Here is a 20,422-nt window from a genome sequence, read left to right as displayed (position 1 = left end):
CTGGTGGCTCACATATTGGCATAGTCAGATTGCCGATGGATGACGGGCTGTGTTCTGTGATGATTTGAGAAATGATCACGGAATCAAGCCCTGGTGGTTTTCCATTGTGATGGACTCCGTTCCTCGTAAGGAAACAAGCATATCATTTCTTCAGCCGTCGTGAGCGGCCGAATTCTCCACGTTCCTTTCGCTCAGAGCGGAATTCGTTCTTTCATCTTGTTTACAAATCAATTGCATCCCATGTCGTCGACCTCCACCCCCTTCATATGTGTTTCCGTTTCATGAGATGGCCACACCCCTTCGGAAGCTGTGAAAACTCTGCAAAATCTCTGCAATGTTGCAATCGATGCGCAAAATGAACCTCTGCTTTGGTGGCAGGGTATTTCACTATGTTGGGGGTGTCGACTACAACGCTCTGGGGTTTCGATTTAAAAAGAATATTGGGCAGCAGACATGTCTAAACCAGGTGTCTGGCTGAGAGACAGGTGTAGCCGATCACTCGGGGTCCAGCTTAGGCCCTCCTTGTCCCTCAATTGCTGCTCAGTTAAAGCTCGGGAAAAAGCGGCCTTCGCTCACCCTCTGGGTTCAAACCGTATATGGTAATTAGATTTTTCGTTCACGAGTATTAATCTTGGTAGCGAGTGAGGCTTCGCTTTACCTTCTTCTATAGTTCCAGCAAGATGCACAACCTCCCCCCCTCCTCTCAAAAATGGTGTCCTTCCTTAGCCTCCCATTTCTGATCCGCCGTCGAATCTATGTCCTTGCCGGCCTCGTCCGGTTCTGCCCAATCGACCTGAATCATGAAGGTCCTCAAAAGGTCGAGTACGCTCGAAGGTGCTTCGACTACCTCGATGAGGCGTACGATGGTTGGAGACCGCCGATCGAGGGTCCTTCCGACTTCTTGATATCCACCGCGGACTTACTCGCTGAGTACAGCTGTTTCTACCGGTCCAAGCGGTTTCAGGGTCATGCGCCATTCCCTGGGCCAGATGGGCTAGACTGCGTCTGTGGCCCTCTTCCCCGGGGCCTCCTCTTGGTGTGTCGCGCCATTCATATCGAGGTAGTGACAATCCTCTATGCCGAAAATCAGTTCAAAATCTCCCGCTCTGGCCCGGGTGGCCTCAAGGCCCTATCGCAGCTCAGCCCAAAGGCACTGGGCGCCATGACCAGCCTTCATGTTGGACTCACCGCCTGTGGCTGTGTGCTGGGCCAAACCTGCTCTCCCCACGAGCCCAATCCATTGATCTATCCGTGCTTTTCCTGTCACCCCGGCTGTAAATGTGGAGTCGGCTCCCCCTTCTTTTCCCACAATCCCAGCATGCGGTCTCTGCCACAAGAGTGGGAAAGACTCGTCCTTGTCCTCGCTGCGCAATTGACGCCGGGTCGACTCCGACTGAGCGTTGTCTGCGACACACTCGACCACGCCGCGGCCCAACAGATTCTCCTGCCGCTGGAGAGATTACCGCTCCTCAAGAGCTGTGCCGTCCGTCTCGGCCAGCAGCCTGACCACCACCTTCGGCGCCTAGCCCAAACCACCGTTCACCAGGTTACAGGCCACTCCGCTCACCTCAGGCCGCCTTTCGGTGGGACGACCTCCCTGATGAACTCCAACTACAGATTCTCCGCCATTCAGGCCTTGTCGCACCTAGGACCATTGAATGGGTGGAGGGGAAGGGCACTACCAGGCCATCCTGCTGCCAGCAGTGTACCGCAACATTAGAGGCGTGCTGTTGCCCTCCGCTCCACGCGGCCTTCACATCTGGGCGGTGTACATGTTGGCAGTGGCCTCGAGACCACTTCCTAGTCAACCACAAGTTTCGGCATCAGGCCCTCCAGATCTTCTACCGCTCCAACACATTCTCAGTCGAGACACTTGACGCTCACTGGGATCGGGACATGTCGCATCACCTTGAGCATCGATCGGCTCTTGTCTTCCTTCAGTCGATCCCGCGTGACGCCTTGCCACATATCTACTCCCTTCGGATCATCTTTCCCACCTTTCATAACGACGGCCTTTGCCCAGGGACCCCATCACTTACCAACTGGACAGACACTCTCAGATTCATCCAGGGACACCTGCCTCTTGCCCACCTCGACCTCGCCCTCTGCATTGCCTTCGCCAGCCAGGACGATGGATATGTCACAGGCTGGGAGGACAAGGAGTGGGCCTTTTACCAGCGAATGGTTGCGCCAGCAGTTATCCTCCGGGGTATTCGAAACCTCTTCGCCATCTTCCCACCGACTGGAGACGCCCCTCGTGAGGCACGGAACCGCCTCCGTGAGAGAGACCTCCAGACTCGAACCCTAGGCTGGACTTCTCCACTTACGCGCGTAACGAAGCCCCGAGAAGGACAAGGACATCCAGAAATGGAAGAGATATGGGATGCTGGCCCAATTACCCTTGGCCCGTCTGGCGAGCGGATCTGGCCTCCATGGTAGCACGGATCATGGATGGAATCATCATTGACGAGAGGGTGCCTCCAGGCAGCAGCGTGGCCGGTCCCGCCATCAACTTAACATAGATCCCCCACCCGTCGTGTTTGTACTAGTATCGTCTGTATCAGTCAAGAAGATCACGGCGAGGTCCGTACCCAAGTTTAAAGAAGGACCGAAAATGGTCCAGAGGATGGTTGCACCAGGGCAAGACCAGGGCAAGACCAGGGCCCGGTCAGCCTGATCGGCTCCGGCTGTTACTAAGCCGAAGTTGAGTCCGGTTATGTACTAGGCAACTCGCAGGAAACTAGCCGTGCACTACTCGGTACTGACGTCGTACACTACCAAGTCTCTGCCCAGCCCCTGAGTTCTGACGACGAGGCTGAGGAGCTTCGAGCTTCCCCCCTTTGCCCCCTTTCGTGGTGTGTCATTAGCTTTTTGTCCTCGCGTCATGACTTTTCAGCTTCCAATATTCCCATCCACACAACGCACAATTCTTCTCAAGCACGGGCCAGCAGTCGAAAGTCAGAAATTCCACCCTCATCCTGCCGATCTCCGACTGCCCCTGAGGTAGATCCATCACTCGGTATGGTCCTGTGAGCGAATCACAGACCGCCGTCATTGGTCTCAGGCAGCCTCACCTCTACTGGTGCATCGTACCTCAGTCATCAATGTCCATGGGACGGGTCAATCCATTTACTTTCCGGCCGCTGGCTGTCTCTGGTGTCTCTACGGTCTCAGCAGAACACCATTGAGTCAGCTGTTGATGCAGCCGCCCACCTCAAGCTTGGTGTACCTCCCTGAAGCTCCCATATATTGTGGTAGAAGTTTTATTGGCGCCTCCTGCAGGAGACCTTTGTGCTTTCGATGCACAAGTGCACGACCCCATGTAAAAGTTTCATGGTGTGAATTTTTGTTGGAGCTTTGCTCATTTCTCAGGAAAAATCTCGTTTCTGCTTGGTGCATCACGATCCTTGCAGCTCTGCGTTTCTGGTTCGATGGGGCTGCCCAACTCCACGTTGTGATTGCACTAACATCTCAGATCTGGCGGTCTGGCCTCGTGAGGCAACCAATCCCTTCATCACGACCTGAGAGATCTGATTGAAGTGGCATCAATCTAGCAGCTAAACTGAGGCTGCGCTTTGTCCCGATCGAAGATCGATCTGCGCGAAACCAGGCACCAGCGATGCATCAGCAGAGTCACCACGGACGCATGCAAGAAACAAGGAAAGTGACGATTCCTCAGAACACAATGCCAGACACGTTCAGACACGGGCAAGCTGAAAACGATGACGAGATCGATAGTGGCCAAAGGGCACGGTTCAAGCAGAAGACGAAGAAGAAAGAAATCATCGACGTCACCGTTTGCTTGGAACCTATTTTGAAGCCGGGCCATCATGACGCCCTGGCTGAGCTGGTAAAGGGTGCAGGAAGGAGACATCTGTCTATATAAACGGCCACTTTCCTCGGTTAGAGAACATCTGTTCCATCACACTCCATCATCACCATCATCCTTCACGAACAAAGACTCAGCGGCCACAAAAGCACCATCACAAACAAACCAAACTACTCATCAACATGTCTGACTATAAGCCAACTGGTACGACTTCCCTCCCACGCGCTTCCCATTAACAAGAGAAACAATCACTGTTTCTCTCTCCACGCCTAGCCCTGACTACACTGCTCCCTTTATCCGTATCCAGTTCGACTGCATACCATCGATCCCACGTTTATGAGCTCACTTGTCTCTTCACACACTCTTCTCCGCCTTCCTCCCCCCCCCCCCCCCAACAAAAACCATCTTTTGCACACGGAACACAGAATACTAATTCTCCCTTCCCGCGCGCAGAACACGACGGCCTTCGCAAGGACGGCCAGCCCGACCAGCGCGTCAACCAGCAAGGCTTCGCGTACGGCAAAGTCGACCCGCACGAGGCCGGCAAGAAGGGTGGCCAGAGCAGCGGCAGCGGCTCTTCGGATTCCTCCAGCTCTGATGGTAGTGACAATCCCCAGGGCGCCGCGCACTTGGGTGGTGAGGGGCTCAGGAAGGACGGCCAGCCGGATCAGCGCTTGAAGATGAATCAGGATTCTCCTTCTTCTTAGAGAAGAGCGCCAAGGAGAGGGGATGGGGAATGGGGGATGGGGGATGGGGAATGGGGAATGGGGAAAGGGAAAGGGAAAGGGGCAACAAGCCGCTGGGTTGATCAGAGCGAAAGGATGGGAAACTATCGATGCGTGTAGTGAACATGACGATGGAAGACCCTGAAAGAGGGTGAGTGGGAGTGATGGTTTATCTGGATAGTTCGAAGAATGAGCTGAGCTGACTATGTCATCCGTCATTACACTGGTGTCCCTCCCAGTCAAGCAATGGTCACAATAAAGCTCCATCAAGATGATTTTGTATCGGACCTTCGCGACTTTTTGCCTTCATCAATGATTCAACGAAGGTATTCCGCTCCACACTTCGCTTCTGTATCGCTGAATATTATCAAAAGAGGCGCAGCGTAAGTGAGCCATGAGCGTTATAAAGCAGATACGTGATTGTGACGGTAGATTGCAAAATGAAAATATAGTCCCATCCGTTTTAGCCATTTCAATTCATGTTCCCGAGGCTATTCTCATGTTCATTGTCCCGTAGGTGCCTCATACTATTATACCAGTGCTTCCATCGCGTCTTGTAGTAGACATGTCTCCTTGAAGCATTGGTTGGACCTTCCGCGCCATTGCTAAAACTTTCAAAGTCTATCTTTCATGCATTTTCATCCATCCCACTTATACCGGTTGAAAACATTGCCTCCCACAATAACATACCGCCAAGAGAGGTAGTAATACGCTCATAATAATGAAATCAAAAAAATTCATATGCGAATACAGGCACTGAAACGAGACCAGACCCACGCATCTAGGTGTTGGTGTAGTCCTGAGGAGCAGTATTCGCAAACACGTAGTTTTTGGGCCTTTGTTGAGCAAGTTGTTGAGCAACATGTGCAAGTTCCTCTTTTTGATTTGGAAACTCTTGGATGCAAAATTCTGTTTTCTTCTTATCGACATGAGAAACAAAGTCCACCTCAGATATGTTGTCGGAAGGTAGGACATATTGTTGAAATTGGCCATTGAGGCCATCACACTGACGTGGAAATCCAAGGGATGGAAATTGTGTGACAGGAAACGAAGAAATCTCGGGCGATGTCAAGGGAGCATCTGACCAGCTGCTGTTGGTAAGCGGTCCAGCTGAGTAAGGAGGTGTGTAGTCGGTGAATGCCGCAAATTGTGGAGGAGCAGAGGCAGGAGGGATGAGAGATTGTTGCGACTGGGCTCTGCTCATGAAAGCTGCCATCATCGGCGTCACTGGAGGTGATCCTGGTGTGATCGAGAGGTTTTGCGGTGGTCGCATGGTATATTGGCTAGGCATGTCAATGGCTTGTGCAAAGAATGGATGATTCTTTTCGGGATCTAGCATATAACCGCTTGAGACGTGGCCCGATGACAACAATGGTTCTGGCAATTCTCCCAGCGGCGTCGTCGCAATTGCTTGCTGGGCCATTAATCGGTTCAAGGCCTCTCCTTCGGCAAAAGTTGAGGCACACATGGGCGACCTCTGAGCCGAACTGGCTTTCCGGATTCCTGCATACCGCGAATGAAGGCTTTGACCGGCTGATTTGACGTGTCGAACACTATGCGGTCCTTGAGGACTCATGAGGCCCTGGCGGAATGTTGGGGAAGCCGATGTCAGTGCTCCATAGGAACGACTTCGAAGCGACGCCGAGGTCAGGGCAGCGGGTCGAGGTCGCTTTCTTCGGGCAGCGATATCGAGGGGACCACTGGGTGGAGGGCAAATTACCTCTGACGCCCGTCGGTTTGCCAGCAAGTTGGGTGAACTGCTTGCGAGGGCAAAGTTGCTAAAATTGGTTGAAAGATCCTCTGTGGTTGACGGGCGCCGCGAACCAGGATACGAAGGCATAGTCAAGCCAGGAGAGGGCAATGTCGTCAGGGGACTCTGATGACTGGGTATGCCTTTGGGAGTAGCAAGAGGCTCCCCGAATTCTTCGGGTGTCACCACAAAGGAGTCTTGCCCGTAATCCACGACTGTATTGATGGTAGTTGGGTCTTGACTTGAATTCTGTTCTGGAACCTCATCGTCGAAACCAAAATCGAAGGATGTGTCCTGAAGCGTGATCGGAGAGGGATAAGGGACTGTGCCAGGAGGTTGATTTGGCCAAGTTGGCAAACTAGATGTCGACGAAGTAGGCTGGTGGCCGTATAATCGAAGGGGAAGCTGCATAGCTGCATTCTGTGGAGGGATTTCCAGAGACGACATGGTAGCTTGAGCTTGGGCTGTCTGCTGACCTTGTGCTGCTTTAGCCTGTCCCAAAGCACGTTGCAAAGAGTTCCAGCTTGCCTCCTTCGAGTTTTCGACAACTTTAACAGGGGAAGTTGGTGTCTGGCCGGTCGAAATCGTTACCAAGGTTGAATTCCTGCTTGTCTTCTTCGTGGGCGAAGCAACTGACGATCTGGGAGAGGTAGGTTCTAGTGCTGAGTCCTCCGCCAAATCGAGGCCTCTTGGCTCATTCGATCCAGTCTTGGCTGCTGCATGCTGGGCTTCGTATTCTTCCTGTCTCTTTTGCTGCTTTGCCTTTGCTCGTCGATTCTGGAACCAGTTCTGTTTACCAGTTAGCTGACACGTCCACGTCCACGGCAACATAATTGACACGTACCCCGACCCGGGTGAGCTTCAAGTTTGTTTGGATAGCTAATTCCCTCTTCAGTTGGGAGCTGGGTTTGTGATTCGCCTGAAAGTGGGCTTCGAGGATCTCAGCTTGTTCCTTGGTAAGTCTAGGGCGTGTCGATATCTCCTGGGTCTCTCCGAACTCATCGTGCATCATCCCCGCATCCATGAAGTCGGCGTACTCTGCTCCGTTGTAGGTCATATAGAAATCATCAACGGGCTGGCGGCTGTGGGTCATGAAGGTGGGATATTGGACTGGTTGGTAGAGGAATTGTGGCTGAGGCTGAGAAGCAAATGCAAACACATTTTGTTGCATGTAGTCCATCTTGGACGCTGGAGAGGATTGATAGGCTGAGGCGGAATTTCGTTGGGCGGCTTCTTGGGCAGCAAATTGAGTATCGTCTGCGCGGGTTGCAAAGCTGCTGCCGCTTTTTCCTGAGGTAGGTGTCTCGTCCGCGAGCAAAAGCAAGGGCTGCTAGGACGTGTGTCGTAGTCGGATCGAGATGGTAAGGATCAGTCATGCGGCATTTCCATAGGCAAGCATAGGGTCAAGTCGCTAGCGTCGAGATATTGCCCAGATCTCGCATCGGCAGCAAAATCGGGCTGTCTGAGAAGGTAAGGAGCGACTGAAGGTGAGAGAGAGAGCGGTAAGGAAGTGAGGTCCGACCCCAGCAGGCGAGAGAGAAGGAACGGATAAGTGAGGATATACGAGGGAAGGAATAAGGACGATGTCGTGAGCAGCTGCTCGAGTTGAAAGCTGCTGTCGACAGGAGCGACGCAATGGAGGGCTGAGGCAGTCCGGCAGTAGTGGTATAAGAGCAGACGATGGAGCAGTTGACAGATAACCTCGATAGAAGTAGACCAAGAGGAGCAAGGTAGGTGGGAAGTGGGCAGGCTCGGGGGATTTTTAGATTTAGAGGCGGCAGTCGCGAGGGATCAGGCGGGAAGGATGTAGCACCCTTTGACGAGGTTCCAAGACCGGGGGAGATGGGAAAATTTGAATCAAGGCGCCGAAGGGGCGTTTTGAAGGTCAGTGAGGTGGTGATGGCACAGTGACACGGAGAAATAGCTGGAGCAATAGAAGAGAAGGTCTTGACGTTGATGGCCCTTCACCAGACCCAAGAATGCTTTTTGGAGAATAAAAAACCAAAAAAAAAACAAAATACCTGTGTCTGTGACCATCGAGAGCGTGCTCTAGATCTTTTGATCAATCGCGATGTGGGATCTCTGAGAGCGCAGGACTCACTTTCTTGCAGGGACAACAAGAGTTCCAACAAGTCCAGTTCTCCACCGCAGAGCATCGTAGTGGAGGAACCAGCAGCCGTCAGGCTAGACGACAGCGCCGACAGGGGCGCCAGGGGATCCATGAAGCGGAGACGAGCCAGTGAACCAGTCAGCCACTGCGGAACCCAATGGGTGGGTGGAGGTCCAGGCTAGCTCTCGGCCATGATGGTTGCGGGCAACCCCTACCAGCGTCAAAGTTAGGCATACTCGAGAGTTGCTGCTTGTGCGGTTTGATGGAGAGGCATAAAATAGGCGCTGGGAAAAGGAAGTAGAAGGTCAGAGAAGGGCCTGTAAAAGTAGCACCTACTGGGTACAAGCAGAGTGCCCGCCAGATGTACCGGAACGAAGCGCCCTCGAGAAAGGGACCAGTCAGGCAGTCACTTCACCCGCCACTGAAACCACGTCAGACAAAGCGACTGCAGACTGCACCAACTGCAACCCCCCCATTTCTCTCCCCTCCTTCCTCTGTTCTACTACTACTGGGTACCTAGACAGGTATGTGCGCAGTCAGTCCACCAGCTTGCTTCTCGTCACTCACTTCCGCGCTTCTACCTCTCAATCCCTTCTCCATCGCTTTGATTTGCTTCTCGGCTCTGTCCTCAACCCGCACTGACTTTTGATAGTTGCACCCTCGTGCCGAAGAAGGGGAACGTTGACACAGATCCCTGGTCTGTTGAGGTCGGCGCCAATGCAGGAACAGTATCGAGCCAGGTATCGACGACAAGGAATCCCCATGCTTGGAGTCAGCCAGTGTGCGGCAGCAATTTGAGGCCAGGCTAAGTGATCCATCTCCACCCCGGCCGGCCCTTTAAGTTAGGCACAACTCGCTCCTCGAACACCCTGGCCCCTTACAGGCCAACTTTTTTCACCCGATCTAACCCATTCTGCGCAGGTCTCAGCCCACAGAGCCTCTTGTGCCACAGTCAGACACGAAACGAGGAAGGTTGTGGAGGCACCCTTCCAGTCAGAGACGCGCAAACCTCTCGAAACCCTTGTTGACGAGGCGTTCAAAGGGAGATGAGCCGAGATGAGATGTGGCCATGCTCAGTAGTAAGTACGAGTAAATCACTGCCAAAAGACAAAACCCCAAAGAGCCGTCTGGTTAGGGTCATCGGATTTCGTCTGACCATTCGCTTTTGTTTTCGCCTATGCCCGAGGGTCGAACGCGTCCAAGAGACAAGATCTGTCAATGCATGACGTGCCAGTCGCCTGTTATTCAGGAGTTCGGAACTCTGGCGAAGAGAAGGGGGGGAAGATACTGGGTACACAGTCTGGGTGCCCTGAGTCCACCGTCTCCATCGGGTCGTTCAGTTTTCTTGTGCCTCCTCATGAAGCGAACCATAACATGCGACCAGGCGATATCGATTGCATGCACACCGGGCGCCTCGCCATGGTATATTCGAAGACCTTCGCTGGCCTTTGCGCTCGATAGCTGGCCCATTTCCCTCTGAGACGCCTGATGATGAGTACTTGGAACACGCACCTCTTTTCATGAATCCCACAATGGGAAGAGTAGACACGCAAATCCTTGACCATCATCCTTCTAATGGATCGTGATCCTCGGTCAAGATACACAGATTCCCCCTTCCCCGAGCGCTTGGCATGTTGGTCCATCTTGACTCGAGCTGGATCACTGTACTCCATACCCAGTAATGAGATGCACAACACAATCTGTACCTGCAGCTGTGGCGGAGGATCCTGCAGCAACGGAGGGCAGCTGAAAGCCCCAATCCACCCTTCTGCCCAGGTGAGCCTACCAGCCGAGGCCCGCCGTCCGTCGTCCACTCAGTGGCCGCCCTGGCTGCATCTCCTATCACGCGTCTTGCATCACGAGCCACCCCACTGCACCACTCAGACTTTGCCGTTACACGCTCAGGCAGATATGCACCCATCTGGTCCTCTTACATATCGTCCTCCAGACGCGCGACAAGAGCAAGACAGACAGACCACTCCCTCGCTCGGCGTAAGAGGAGATTGACCTTATGCAGGGGGTTCCTTCCTGCGGCATCGTCTCGACTGCTGATTGCAAGCCTGCACGTGTGATACGTGATTGCGGCACAATGGTATCGCTCTGCTGTTCAGCCTTGAAAGCCAGCCCTGGTGCCACTTGGCGACATGCTGACATATGCAAGGAACCTGGGTCTTGGAACTCGACCACCGGGAGCACAAAATCAAAGACAGCAATCTCGCATCGCTGCAACTGGGCTAGTCTTACCCTCAGCCTAGTGCTTCGTCCACGGACGCCCAACTCACCAGAAAGAATCCGGCAGCCTTACCCAGTATTGGGTACTTAGAGCTTCCACCGCTTCATTCCGAAGTCCTTCCTTCCTTGCCAACCTCGCCTGTGATACTATGTACATGCGAGACTCCCTTTTGATCTCGGTAGCCCAAGCCCCTTCCGCTCTCTGTCAAGACTTTCCTAGACAATGTTGTCTCCGAGGCTAATTTAGGCGACCGATAAGTATCAGTTACATATTCTCCGCGCTCATCAAGAAATCCTCCGGGCTTCTCGCTTCGTGAGCCCTACATACAGTAACAAGGTTGCCAGTCGGGCTTTAGGCCATTAACCGAGCCTCATTCTCTTTGCGTTCAGGTCTTCCCGGCCCTAAGGGTATCGCCCCGACTTTGTTTAATTTTCCTCCCACCCTCGCCAGAGCCAATCCGCTTTCCACGTTGCACATCGACGCCATACTGGGGCGTGCCTCCTGAAAACATGGCTCTATGGCCTTTCCCTCTCTGTCGCCGACCGGCAACGACGACTTCCTTCAACTTGCATGCTCGCTTTCAATGCTGATTGCTTGTCGACCCGGGGCACAAGTACAAAAATAGTTCTCTTGGCCCTTCGAGATATCGGAAGAGTATCACGCTGGATATGGAAAATGTCCTTCCACGGTGGTGGAATCATCGATCACGAAGTTTCGGCATTTCCAGTTGTGTAATCTTGCTGTCACTGAACAATTCTGCTCTGAGCGCCAAGTCAGCTGCACGATACTACCGAGTCCTCGACGCACAAATGCCCGGCTCCGTGGTGGCACAGTATAAGGGCAATGTCAACTCCAGACCCAGGCTTCCGGACCGTAATAGCCATGGCCGGGCCCTTTCTCCTCTTCAGGATTCTGCTTGTGCCACCTTTCCGACCCATACGCTTTTGCTTCGATGCGGCGCACTCCTCTCTCACGATGTGTCTTGCTGACTGCTGTGGCCATCCGAACGCTAAACGCTGAACATCATGGAATGGCTTTTCTACCCTGCAGCACTCGTGGACGGCCTGTACCTTGTGGTGGCCAATGAAATGAGCAGGATGAGAAGACCAGCAACGTCGAGATGTAGACTGCACCAAACTTGTCATGTTGCGTTGATAATATCCTCACGAGCACAACTGGTCACCCATTCTCGACTTCGGGGGTCTGCGGCGATGGCATCCGTTGACTAGGCTAGACTCATGTTGTAGTTCACAGACTCGGCTAGGTTTCGCGAGAAGCTTTGTCGTGACAGGTTTGTCTGTTGGCCGCTACACCACCACACCTCACCGCAGATTGTTCCGTAAGAGAAAAAGAGCAGCTGGTCTTATTGACAGGTACGTGTGGACAGAGGTCGGCGACTATTCCAAACATGTATTGGACTCGCTGTTGGAGTCTACGCGTGGCTGTTCGGTCCCACAGCTGCATTGACTGCGCCGTAATACCTGCAATGATCTGGATTTGACTTGGGCATCAGATGGGGTACTCTGGCCTACGAAACCCTTACTTCGGATGCACTGGTTGTCTAATGGGAACAGTCATGGATATCTTCCAATGTTGGTGCTGCGCAATGTTCTTGGACAGATGCACAAGCCATCACCCGAATGAACGGGTCGGTATCCCTTTCATGAACAGCATTTGTACCTAGGTGCCGGAATTCTGACAGAGCGTGACTTGGTCTCTGTTCGAATGATCCGGGTCAAGGTCAGAGTCGCGCTTGAGCAAGTCTAAAGCAAGCTTCGTTGGCTGATATAACCACCGAGTCACTCTGTCTGCTGTCTGTTCTCTATTCTCTATTTTACAAACCTGTATCTGAGCTCTCTATACCACCAGCTCCAGATGCCGGAACTCCAAACGCCGCGCTGGGAAAAGAAAAGAAAAACTTTCCTCCATACTCATTCTCGCAGCAACTGGAGCGGCAATGGGAATGCAGTTGACTCGTCAAGAGGCCTCGACGAGCCCATTGATGATCTCGACCTGTATCACCCCGTCTTTGAAGTTCTTCAGTTTCACACTTCTCAGATCTTCCACGATCCAATCAGCTCCAGCTTCTTTCAACTGTCCAACGGTGTGGGTAGTGGACAGTGCTATGACTTTGAATCCAGCCGCTTTTCCCGCACAGACTCCTGCTGGAGCGTCTTCGAAGACGATCATTTCGGCAGTTTCGGGGAGTCTCAGGCGCCTTCGGCCAAGCAAATAACAAGTGGGATCCGGTTTGCCGTTCTCGACATCCTCTGCCACAACGATTGTGCGCGGGTGCGCGAGCTTCAGAACCTCGATCCAGCCGGTCACGAGGCCTCTCGTACCCGAAGTGACTACCGCCCAGGGCACGTTGGCGTCGTCAAGGGTTGTCAGAAGTTTGCGGGCCCCAGGGATCTCCTCCGCATCCTGGCCGAATTCTTTTGGGATGAGGCTCTCTTGATGGATTATGTCTGGGTTCAAATCGTTAGTTTGCAGTTACCAAAATTGAAGGAAATCGCTGGTATAGTGTTAAGGTCCCAAGAGATGGTGCTTACAGTCCCAATTCGCTTTAGACGGGTCGTACATCTTGATTACATCGATGCTTCTCCTTCCATGTGAGCTGGCGAGGATAACGTTGGGATCAACGCCCATGATTTCGCCTTGCTTGTGCCAGTGCTTGATAATGGCCGCTGTGCTGTCGATGATTGTTCCTGTCAATTTGGTGAGCTGCAATCCCTTGCGATTCTAGTAACACGTGCCTACCGTCAAAGTCTAGAAGGAGACCTCTGGCCGAGGCGATCTCGGGTGGCGCGGAAAAGTTGAGTTGTTCAACTGAGCCCATCGCAAAGGTCGATTCTGACCGAAACCGTGTATACAAGGAAAATGAACGAGAGATAGTTGGCAGAAATGGATGATGGGGAAATCTATATCTATATTCTTCTACGCGTGCACATGTTACGTCCCTCTATATATATATATCCTGAGAAAACCCTACAAGTAGTGTGAGATGGGGCAATGGGGTTCTCAGCGTTTCTGCTATATCGGCAGCATTGCTTCATTGGGGTTCATCCCGACCAACCAGGGCGGTGAGGGTTTTCAACCCACGTTACTCGCCCGAGTCATATCCTCGTTGATGACAATAGGCGCCTAACCGTCATGTTCGGTGTCGGGCTGATGATGGACCGGGGAGAATCTTGGCGTGGTCTGCGGCCTGTAACTTTTTTCCACATCGGATTCATGGGCCCAAGTTCCCCAGCTCGTCAGTCGTAAAAGTTTTCATGTGAACATCTTCCCTAACGATGGTCAAGTCATGTAAGTCAACCTCGGTCTGCGAATTTCCTTTAGCTGACCTCATTCAGTTTCCAGATCAAAACGCACGCCTGTGCGGCTGCGGCACAAAATCGAAAAAGCCAGTGCGGCGAAACAGAGAAAATTAAAGAAAGAAGCAAAAAAGGTCCGCTGGTGCCTCCAATGTTCCCATCTGCGTTTGCTAACCTTGGATCAACAGAATCCCCAATGGAAGTCACGGCTAAAGAAGGATCCCGGCATCCCGAACCTGTTTCCGTACAAAGAGAAGATTCTTGAAGAGCTTGAAGAGAAGAAACGGCAAAAAGCAGAGCAGGCGCAGAGGTTCAGAGACGCGGCAAAGGAGAAGAAGAGAGGCGGAAAAGATGCGTCCACGAGAGAAGCCACTGAAGGTGAGGACGAGGATGATCTAATGGAAGAAGAGGACGAGCTCCTTGACGATGATATGGATGATGAGGACGACGATAACGCCAATGACAGTGCAAACCCTCTAGCAGCTCTGGTGGCGTCAGCGCAAGCGAGAGCTGCTGAGTACGACGGCGGCGTACTAGCAGGCGACATCGGACCCCCTGCAGAGGATGAAGCCGTCTCGGAGGGAATTCAGATCTCGGAGACCATCGCCTCGGACCACCGAAACCCGGACTCATCACGGAGAGCATTCGACAAAATCTTCAAACAAGTCCTTGACGCTGCGGATGTGATACTCTACGTCCTGGACGCGAGAGATCCCGAAGGCACGAGATCCAGGGAAGTCGAACGAGAGGTTGTGGCTTCAGAGGGCGGTTCGAAACGACTGATCCTCGTGTTGAACAAGATTGATCTGATTCCTCCGTCCGTCTTGAAAGGCTGGCTGACCCATTTACGGCGATATTTCCCCACGATACCACTCAGAGCATCGACTCCGGCATCCAACGCTCAGACCTTCGACCACAAGCAACTCACATTGAAAGCTACCTCTGAAACGCTGCTCCGTTCGCTAAAATCCTACGCCGCTTCCAAACAACTCAAACGATCCATCTCCGTTGGAGTGATAGGATACCCGAACGTGGGCAAGTCGTCCGTCATAAACGCCTTAACCTCACGGCTGAATAAGGGTGTCCAAAGCTTCGCGTGCCCCGTTGGCTCCGAGGCCGGTGTCACGACAAGCTTGAGAGAAGTAAAGATCGACGGCAAACTGAAAATCCTCGATTCTCCAGGAATCGTGTTTCCTTGGACGGTGGACGGAGAAGGGAAAGAGGACAGACAGCGAAGAAAAGCAGAGCATGAGGCGCGGCTAATTCTTCTGAATGCGCTGCCGCCGAGTCAGATTTCGGATCCTATTCCGGCGGTGAATCTTCTGCTTGAGAGACTTTCCACGTCCGAGGTCCTGTACGAGAAACTGCTGAAATGTTATGGGATCGTGGCACTAGGGCCCTTTGCGCGGGGAGACGAAACAACAGATTTTCTGATTCAAGTCGCAAGGAAACGAGGCAGGTTGGGCAAAGGCGGGGTGCCCAACTTGAACTCGGCGGCGATGACGGTGATCACAGATTGGAGAGACGGTAGGATACAGGGTTGGGTGGAACCACCGGTGCTGAAAGTCGCCGACGATGAGGAGATGGTCGAGGGCCAGGGCGCAGACAGCAGCAGGGAGATGCCCACTGGCGTCGATCGAAAGCAGATTGTCACAGAGTGGGCGGCGGAGTTCAAGTTAGAGGGCCTTTGGGGAAACGATACTGAGCATGGGAAGGGAGCTGATGCTATGCAGATAGAATCATGAATCTGATGAACGCATGCGGTGTTTTATGGCGTTTTGCATCGGAAGGACATGATGATATGCTGTGAGGATCGCAAGGCTGGCAACCCGAGGGGCTGGTGGCCTAGGCTGGTAGGCCGAGCTGAGGCTACTAGGCTAGTAGGTCCCCTAGGCGCGAGATTCCCTCTCGCCCGCAACATTGATTCTGGGTCTTTTGCGCGGGTCGCGTTCTGAGCCATTTGACCGCGTCTGTCTCAAACACCCTTTTTCCGCTTGAGTGTGGACTTTTTCAAGTCTCGACATTGCAATATTTACGCCGTTCCTTTGCACGAACGTCCCCCGTCCATAACAGGTAGTGGAGACACGCCATCATTTGGGAACATTTCCTCTTCTAAATTGGAGGTATCGTGGTCGCTCTTCTTTCCAGGACTTTGTCCTTGCTACCGCGTACTTGCTCCTACGCCCACCCCTCATCCACGTATCCCAAGACACCTAGAGGGAATTGGTCAAAACGGATTGAAGAGGTTGAGGGCCCCCGGTCGACAAATTCCATCTGCCGGGAACCAGGTTCCCTCAATTGAGGCCGGATTGAACAGACTGCCCGCCAGTCCCTGAAGCGCAACCGCACGGACCAGAGCCTGCATTGAGCGCACTACGCCCGCCTCGAAACAACACGCCTCACCAGCCTCACATTCTTCCCGTACTAGGAAGGGAGGGTCACGGCAGTTTCTTCTCTGCTGCGCCTTGTTGTTGTCCGTCCTCTTGACGGCAGTAATTCTTGCGCCTTTTCGCCACGTCCAACGTATCTACCTGTCGGGCCCCAGATATGCCGCCACGAAAAAGCGGTGCCTCGACTGCTTCCGCACCAGAGGCTAACGGCGACGTCTCCATATTGTCCAATGCAACGAACGCCACGGCTTCGTCTTCTATACAGCACGCACATCCGAAATCGTCAAGGCAATCAGGAGGAAGGCATGATGATGGCGTGGGAATTGATGTACGTTCGGCCCTGGCTTCGCACTCTAGCTCGTCTTGCGCGAGAGCACACTTAGATCCAGAACAACAAACCCCGCGCCCGGGGTGTCATGGAAAACAGACCCATTGAATCTAGACTGACGGTGTCTTTTGTTGACGCAGGATCTCCTTCTTCCCCGCTCTCTCATATCCCGCCTCTCTCGAGGCGTCCTCCCTGCGAACACGTCCCTACAAAAAGACGCCATTCTCGCTTTAACCCGCTCCGCCACCGTCTTCATCTCCTACCTCGCCCACCACGCGAATGAACAGTCGCAACTACGACATAAGAAAACACTAGCCGTGCAGGACGTCATGGCCGCCTTGAGGGAGATTGAATTTGGGAACGTGATGGACCTTGGAGGGGTGGGGAAGGATGGCAGGACCGGCGGAAGGCTGGAGCGGGAGGTCGAGGCCTATGAGGAGATTATAGGACGGAAGAGAAGGGGGTATAAGCAGAAACTTAAAGCTAGGGAGTCTGGCGGTGCAGAGGGCGACGACGGGGAGATGGACGAAGACAAGGGCGAGCCAAGTAACAAGAAGATCAGGCGGATGAGCGCCGAAGAAGAGGGCGAAGAGGAGAGGATGCTGGAACAGCAGTTAAACGGGACAACAACCAGTGAACCACCGGCCGCGCGTCCCGAGAAGACGAAAGGGAAGAGGAAAAGCAAAGAAAATGGCGGGATTTCGGTAGTCGTGCGGAACGGTAAGGGGAAGACGAAGCCTGATGGTGCGACCCAGGGGGAAGGAGAGGAACAGGTGGTAGATAAAGACAGAGAAGCAGATCTCGAGGAAGGCGACACCGGTGCAGAGGACGATGTTGAGCAGGACGAAGATGAAGTGGAAGATGACGACGAAGATGATGATGATGATGACGGAGAGGACGACGAAGACGAAGAACAGGACGATGAGGACGATGAAGCTGCTCATCACGACGCCGACGATGACGACGATATCTACGACTCGAGACTAGGGAACGGTCGCTCGGGAGGGCGGGTAGGCCTGCTGCCCGACGGGAACGTCGAGATTGGGACCGACGACGAGAGCGATTGAGCGATTGATTGATCGATTGATTGATTGATGAAGCTCTACTTGGCTCTCTACCTGATCGTTCCGCTTCTCTCCTGTTCTGTTCTGTGCTGTTCCAATATGGGTATGCCTGTATGCAAAATTGTGCAAACTATGCAATCAATCCCAATGGGGCGTGGAATGTAGCTACATAGCCGTCTTGGATACCTAGCATTCAAGCCCAGAGTGCTCTCTCCGGACAGAGAGATACATCAACGACTTGGTATCTGAAAAGTGCGTTTGTTCGTCTCTGCTACCTAGACCGTACAGGCGGTGTGTCTAGCCAGCCATAGACGGATATTCTATCTGTGCGGAGTTTCTACGGACTATGTGGATAGTTAAGAGAGAGAGAGAGAGAGAGTATATATGATTTTCACCACGGCTATGATGTATAGTGACTACACTACAGTCTACGCTGCCACCGCACTACACCACACCGCATACCCAGTACACTAGACCACCCCGGCAGGACCCCTGAGAATGCTTCTGCGCGCTTCCTCAATGACGCTCAGCGGCGCGAGGACGCTGTAGCTGTAATTGGAATTGGAGTTGCGCCTGTACTTGGTCGGAGAAGACGGCGAGGTTGCATTCCGCTCATGCTCATGCCCGTGTCCTTGTCCATGGTTGGTGTCTGGGTCTGCGCGCTCGACGTCCTGGAGAGCCACGCGGACGGCATCACGCCTCGTTTCCGCCGTCGTGAGGGCGCTTCGCTCGCGCGACGAGGAGGCTGCATCCGAGCGAGAAGACGACAGCGCGTCGTCCCAGATCCAGCGCTCTTCGCCGCGGGGCCCGTCCTCGGCCCGTCTGCAGGGCACGTCGCCCTCGAGGACCCTGGTCATGAAGCGCCGCATGCAGAGGATGGCCCACTCGGCGTCCACGGAGAGGGTCGTGTGCGCGGCGCAAAGGCGCACTCGGGGACGCCTTCCCGCGCCGGCTTGGAAAGAGAGGCGAAGACGACGAGGTGGATTCGTATCCTTGGTCACTATCGTCTTCGGCAGAGGACGCGGGCGAGCAACACGTTGCGGTGGCGCTATCACGGGCTCGAGACGAAATCGGGCCGAACACTGGTCGGGGCCGTTGCGTTGAGGAACTTGAGGACGGGGTCGAGAAACTACTGGATCGACGACCATCATCCACACGTCGTCGGTCTGCTCTGCACTGTCCGGGAGACGGCCCCTCGGGGTGGAAAGGATCGGTAAGGCGATGACGCCGCGTTGACTGGGTGACGGGATGTCGAAGCCCGTTTGTTGAGTCGGTGGTGGTGACTTTGCTTGTCTTCCTAGGACTGTTTTCTCGGGTGTTGTCTTCGCATTGGGGGCCGCTTGCAGCTCATCCTCAGGACGAGGTTGGGGGATGGTACGCCTTGTTTCCAATCCCGCTTCTTTCTTCGACGGCGTGGACGGCACGTCTTCGGCATCGATGTATACAAACCCATCATCGTCATCGTCACCAGCAGCAGCAGCAGCAGCAGCAGCAGCAGCAGCAGCATCTGCATCTGCATCTGCATCCTCTCTCGTTTCCACTCTCAATCTCTCATTCCCCCAGCCCTCCTCCTTCTCACCCTCTGCATTCCTCTCCCGGACAAAGTCCAACACCTTCATTAGACTCTTCCACCACTGGGCCAAATCGCTCTCCAAATCAAATATGACCGGCATGGGCGGTTCTGGACCCCACTTTGCATTCCGAGTGGCCGCGGTCTCTTTCACGTAGAAACTGTCCCCGACACATAAAAGGCGGAGGTCTGAGTCGTACCATGAGAGAGAGTCCGGCGTGTGGCCGGGGGTATGAAGGATGGTCAAAGGCGTTACTATGCTGGCGGGCGGTGACGGCGAAGAGGTAGCTGCTGTGGGGGACGAGGATGAGAGAGTTGGATGCGCTAAGACGACGCGGGACATGTCCTTGGCCCATATTCCCACGTCGTATCGTGGCGCCTGGAGGTTGAGTTTGTCGCAGAGGCTATGGCTCTGGAGATTGGAGTATGGCGTGACGAACGATTTGCCGTAAGAGGACGATAGGACCGTCGTTGGAGGGTGCGCACATCCATCAGACAGGACATTCCTGGAGACATGATCCTTTCGATCCTCGCGCCCTGTTGCCGTCGTCGACGTGGGAGGCAGTTTCCCAATGCCCATGATATGATCGTAATGACAATGCGTGGTCATGACGAGGTAGGGTATCCTGCCGCCGGGGTTGATCGTGTACTCGAGAAACGTGCGAATGTTCCAGACATCAGGCTCAGCACGCACATCGGATCGTTTCTGCTCGCCGTTGTCCTGTGGTGGAGGAACTTGGTGGGAATTGGAACTGGACACCTCTGTCCCGCAGCCCGTGTCGCTGAGGACGATGACTTTGCATCCTTCCAACTCGTTCGAAATCGCATTTCCATCTCCCCGACAGCCTTTGCTGTGCTTCAGACTAGGACTATTCGCTGTAGCAGACGCGAGGGGAACACTGCAGATCTTCGCATAGATGTGCGGGAACTCTCCGTACTTATCGTGCTCGCGGATCAAATACGTGGTCGAGTTTGTCGGCCAGCTGGATTCAATCTCATAGATTGTAAACGGACAGGAAATTGGGACATTAAGGTTTGGTAAAGTTTCTTCACTCATCTTTTGGTGGTGCTGCCCTTCCACAGGCTGCAGGTCAGAGGAGTTTGTT

General features: G+C 53.7%; 7 protein-coding genes across 7 annotated transcripts; 4 read left to right on the top strand and 3 right to left on the bottom strand.

Moving 5' to 3' along the window:
* Nucleotides 1–709: 709 nt before the first annotated feature.
* On the top strand, nt 710–2,439 carry A1O5_08181 (uncharacterized protein; the record flags this gene model as incomplete). The annotated part of the gene is made up of 2 exons (XM_007748765.1): nt 710–1,705; nt 1,783–2,439. The coding sequence occupies 2 exons, from the start codon at nt 710–712 to the stop codon at nt 2,437–2,439; spliced, it is 1,653 nt and encodes a 550-aa protein (XP_007746955.1).
* A 1,246-nt stretch (nt 2,440–3,685) lies between these two features.
* Nucleotides 3,686–4,536, top strand: A1O5_08180 (uncharacterized protein; the record flags this gene model as incomplete). The annotated part of the gene is made up of 2 exons (XM_007748764.1): nt 3,686–3,850; nt 4,255–4,536. The coding sequence occupies 2 exons, from the start codon at nt 3,686–3,688 to the stop codon at nt 4,534–4,536; spliced, it is 447 nt and encodes a 148-aa protein (XP_007746954.1).
* A 799-nt stretch (nt 4,537–5,335) lies between these two features.
* A1O5_08179 (uncharacterized protein) lies at nt 5,336–7,484 on the bottom strand (the record flags this gene model as incomplete). Its single annotated transcript, XM_007748763.1, has 2 exons — nt 5,336–7,093; nt 7,149–7,484. 2 exons carry the CDS (start codon nt 7,482–7,484, stop codon nt 5,336–5,338), a joined length of 2,094 nt encoding a protein of 697 aa, XP_007746953.1.
* Nucleotides 7,485–12,624: 5,140 nt separating this feature from the next.
* Nucleotides 12,625–13,486, bottom strand: A1O5_08178 (glycerol 3-phosphatase 1; the record flags this gene model as incomplete). The annotated part of the gene is made up of 3 exons (XM_007748762.1): nt 12,625–13,115; nt 13,200–13,355; nt 13,408–13,486. The coding sequence occupies 3 exons, from the start codon at nt 13,484–13,486 to the stop codon at nt 12,625–12,627; spliced, it is 726 nt and encodes a 241-aa protein (XP_007746952.1).
* A 457-nt stretch (nt 13,487–13,943) lies between these two features.
* A1O5_08177 (uncharacterized protein) lies at nt 13,944–15,709 on the top strand (the record flags this gene model as incomplete). Its single annotated transcript, XM_007748761.1, has 3 exons — nt 13,944–13,956; nt 14,004–14,098; nt 14,153–15,709. 3 exons carry the CDS (start codon nt 13,944–13,946, stop codon nt 15,707–15,709), a joined length of 1,665 nt encoding a protein of 554 aa, XP_007746951.1.
* Nucleotides 15,710–16,511: 802 nt separating this feature from the next.
* Nucleotides 16,512–17,749, top strand: A1O5_08176 (uncharacterized protein; the record flags this gene model as incomplete). The annotated part of the gene is made up of 2 exons (XM_007748760.1): nt 16,512–16,682; nt 16,823–17,749. 2 exons carry the CDS (start codon nt 16,512–16,514, stop codon nt 17,747–17,749), a joined length of 1,098 nt encoding a protein of 365 aa, XP_007746950.1.
* Nucleotides 17,750–18,216: 467 nt separating this feature from the next.
* A1O5_08175 (uncharacterized protein) lies at nt 18,217–20,373 on the bottom strand (the record flags this gene model as incomplete). Its single annotated transcript, XM_007748759.1, has 1 exon — nt 18,217–20,373. The coding sequence occupies one exon, from the start codon at nt 20,371–20,373 to the stop codon at nt 18,217–18,219; it is 2,157 nt and encodes a 718-aa protein (XP_007746949.1).
* Nucleotides 20,374–20,422: the final 49 nt, after the last annotated feature.

This window comes from Cladophialophora psammophila (genome assembly GCF_000585535.1).
Source record: "Cladophialophora psammophila CBS 110553 chromosome Unknown aczJe-supercont1.13, whole genome shotgun sequence".
Classification (NCBI taxonomy): Eukaryota; Fungi; Ascomycota; class Eurotiomycetes; order Chaetothyriales; family Herpotrichiellaceae; genus Cladophialophora; species Cladophialophora psammophila.
This window is presented reverse-complemented; position numbering and strand designations above follow the sequence as displayed.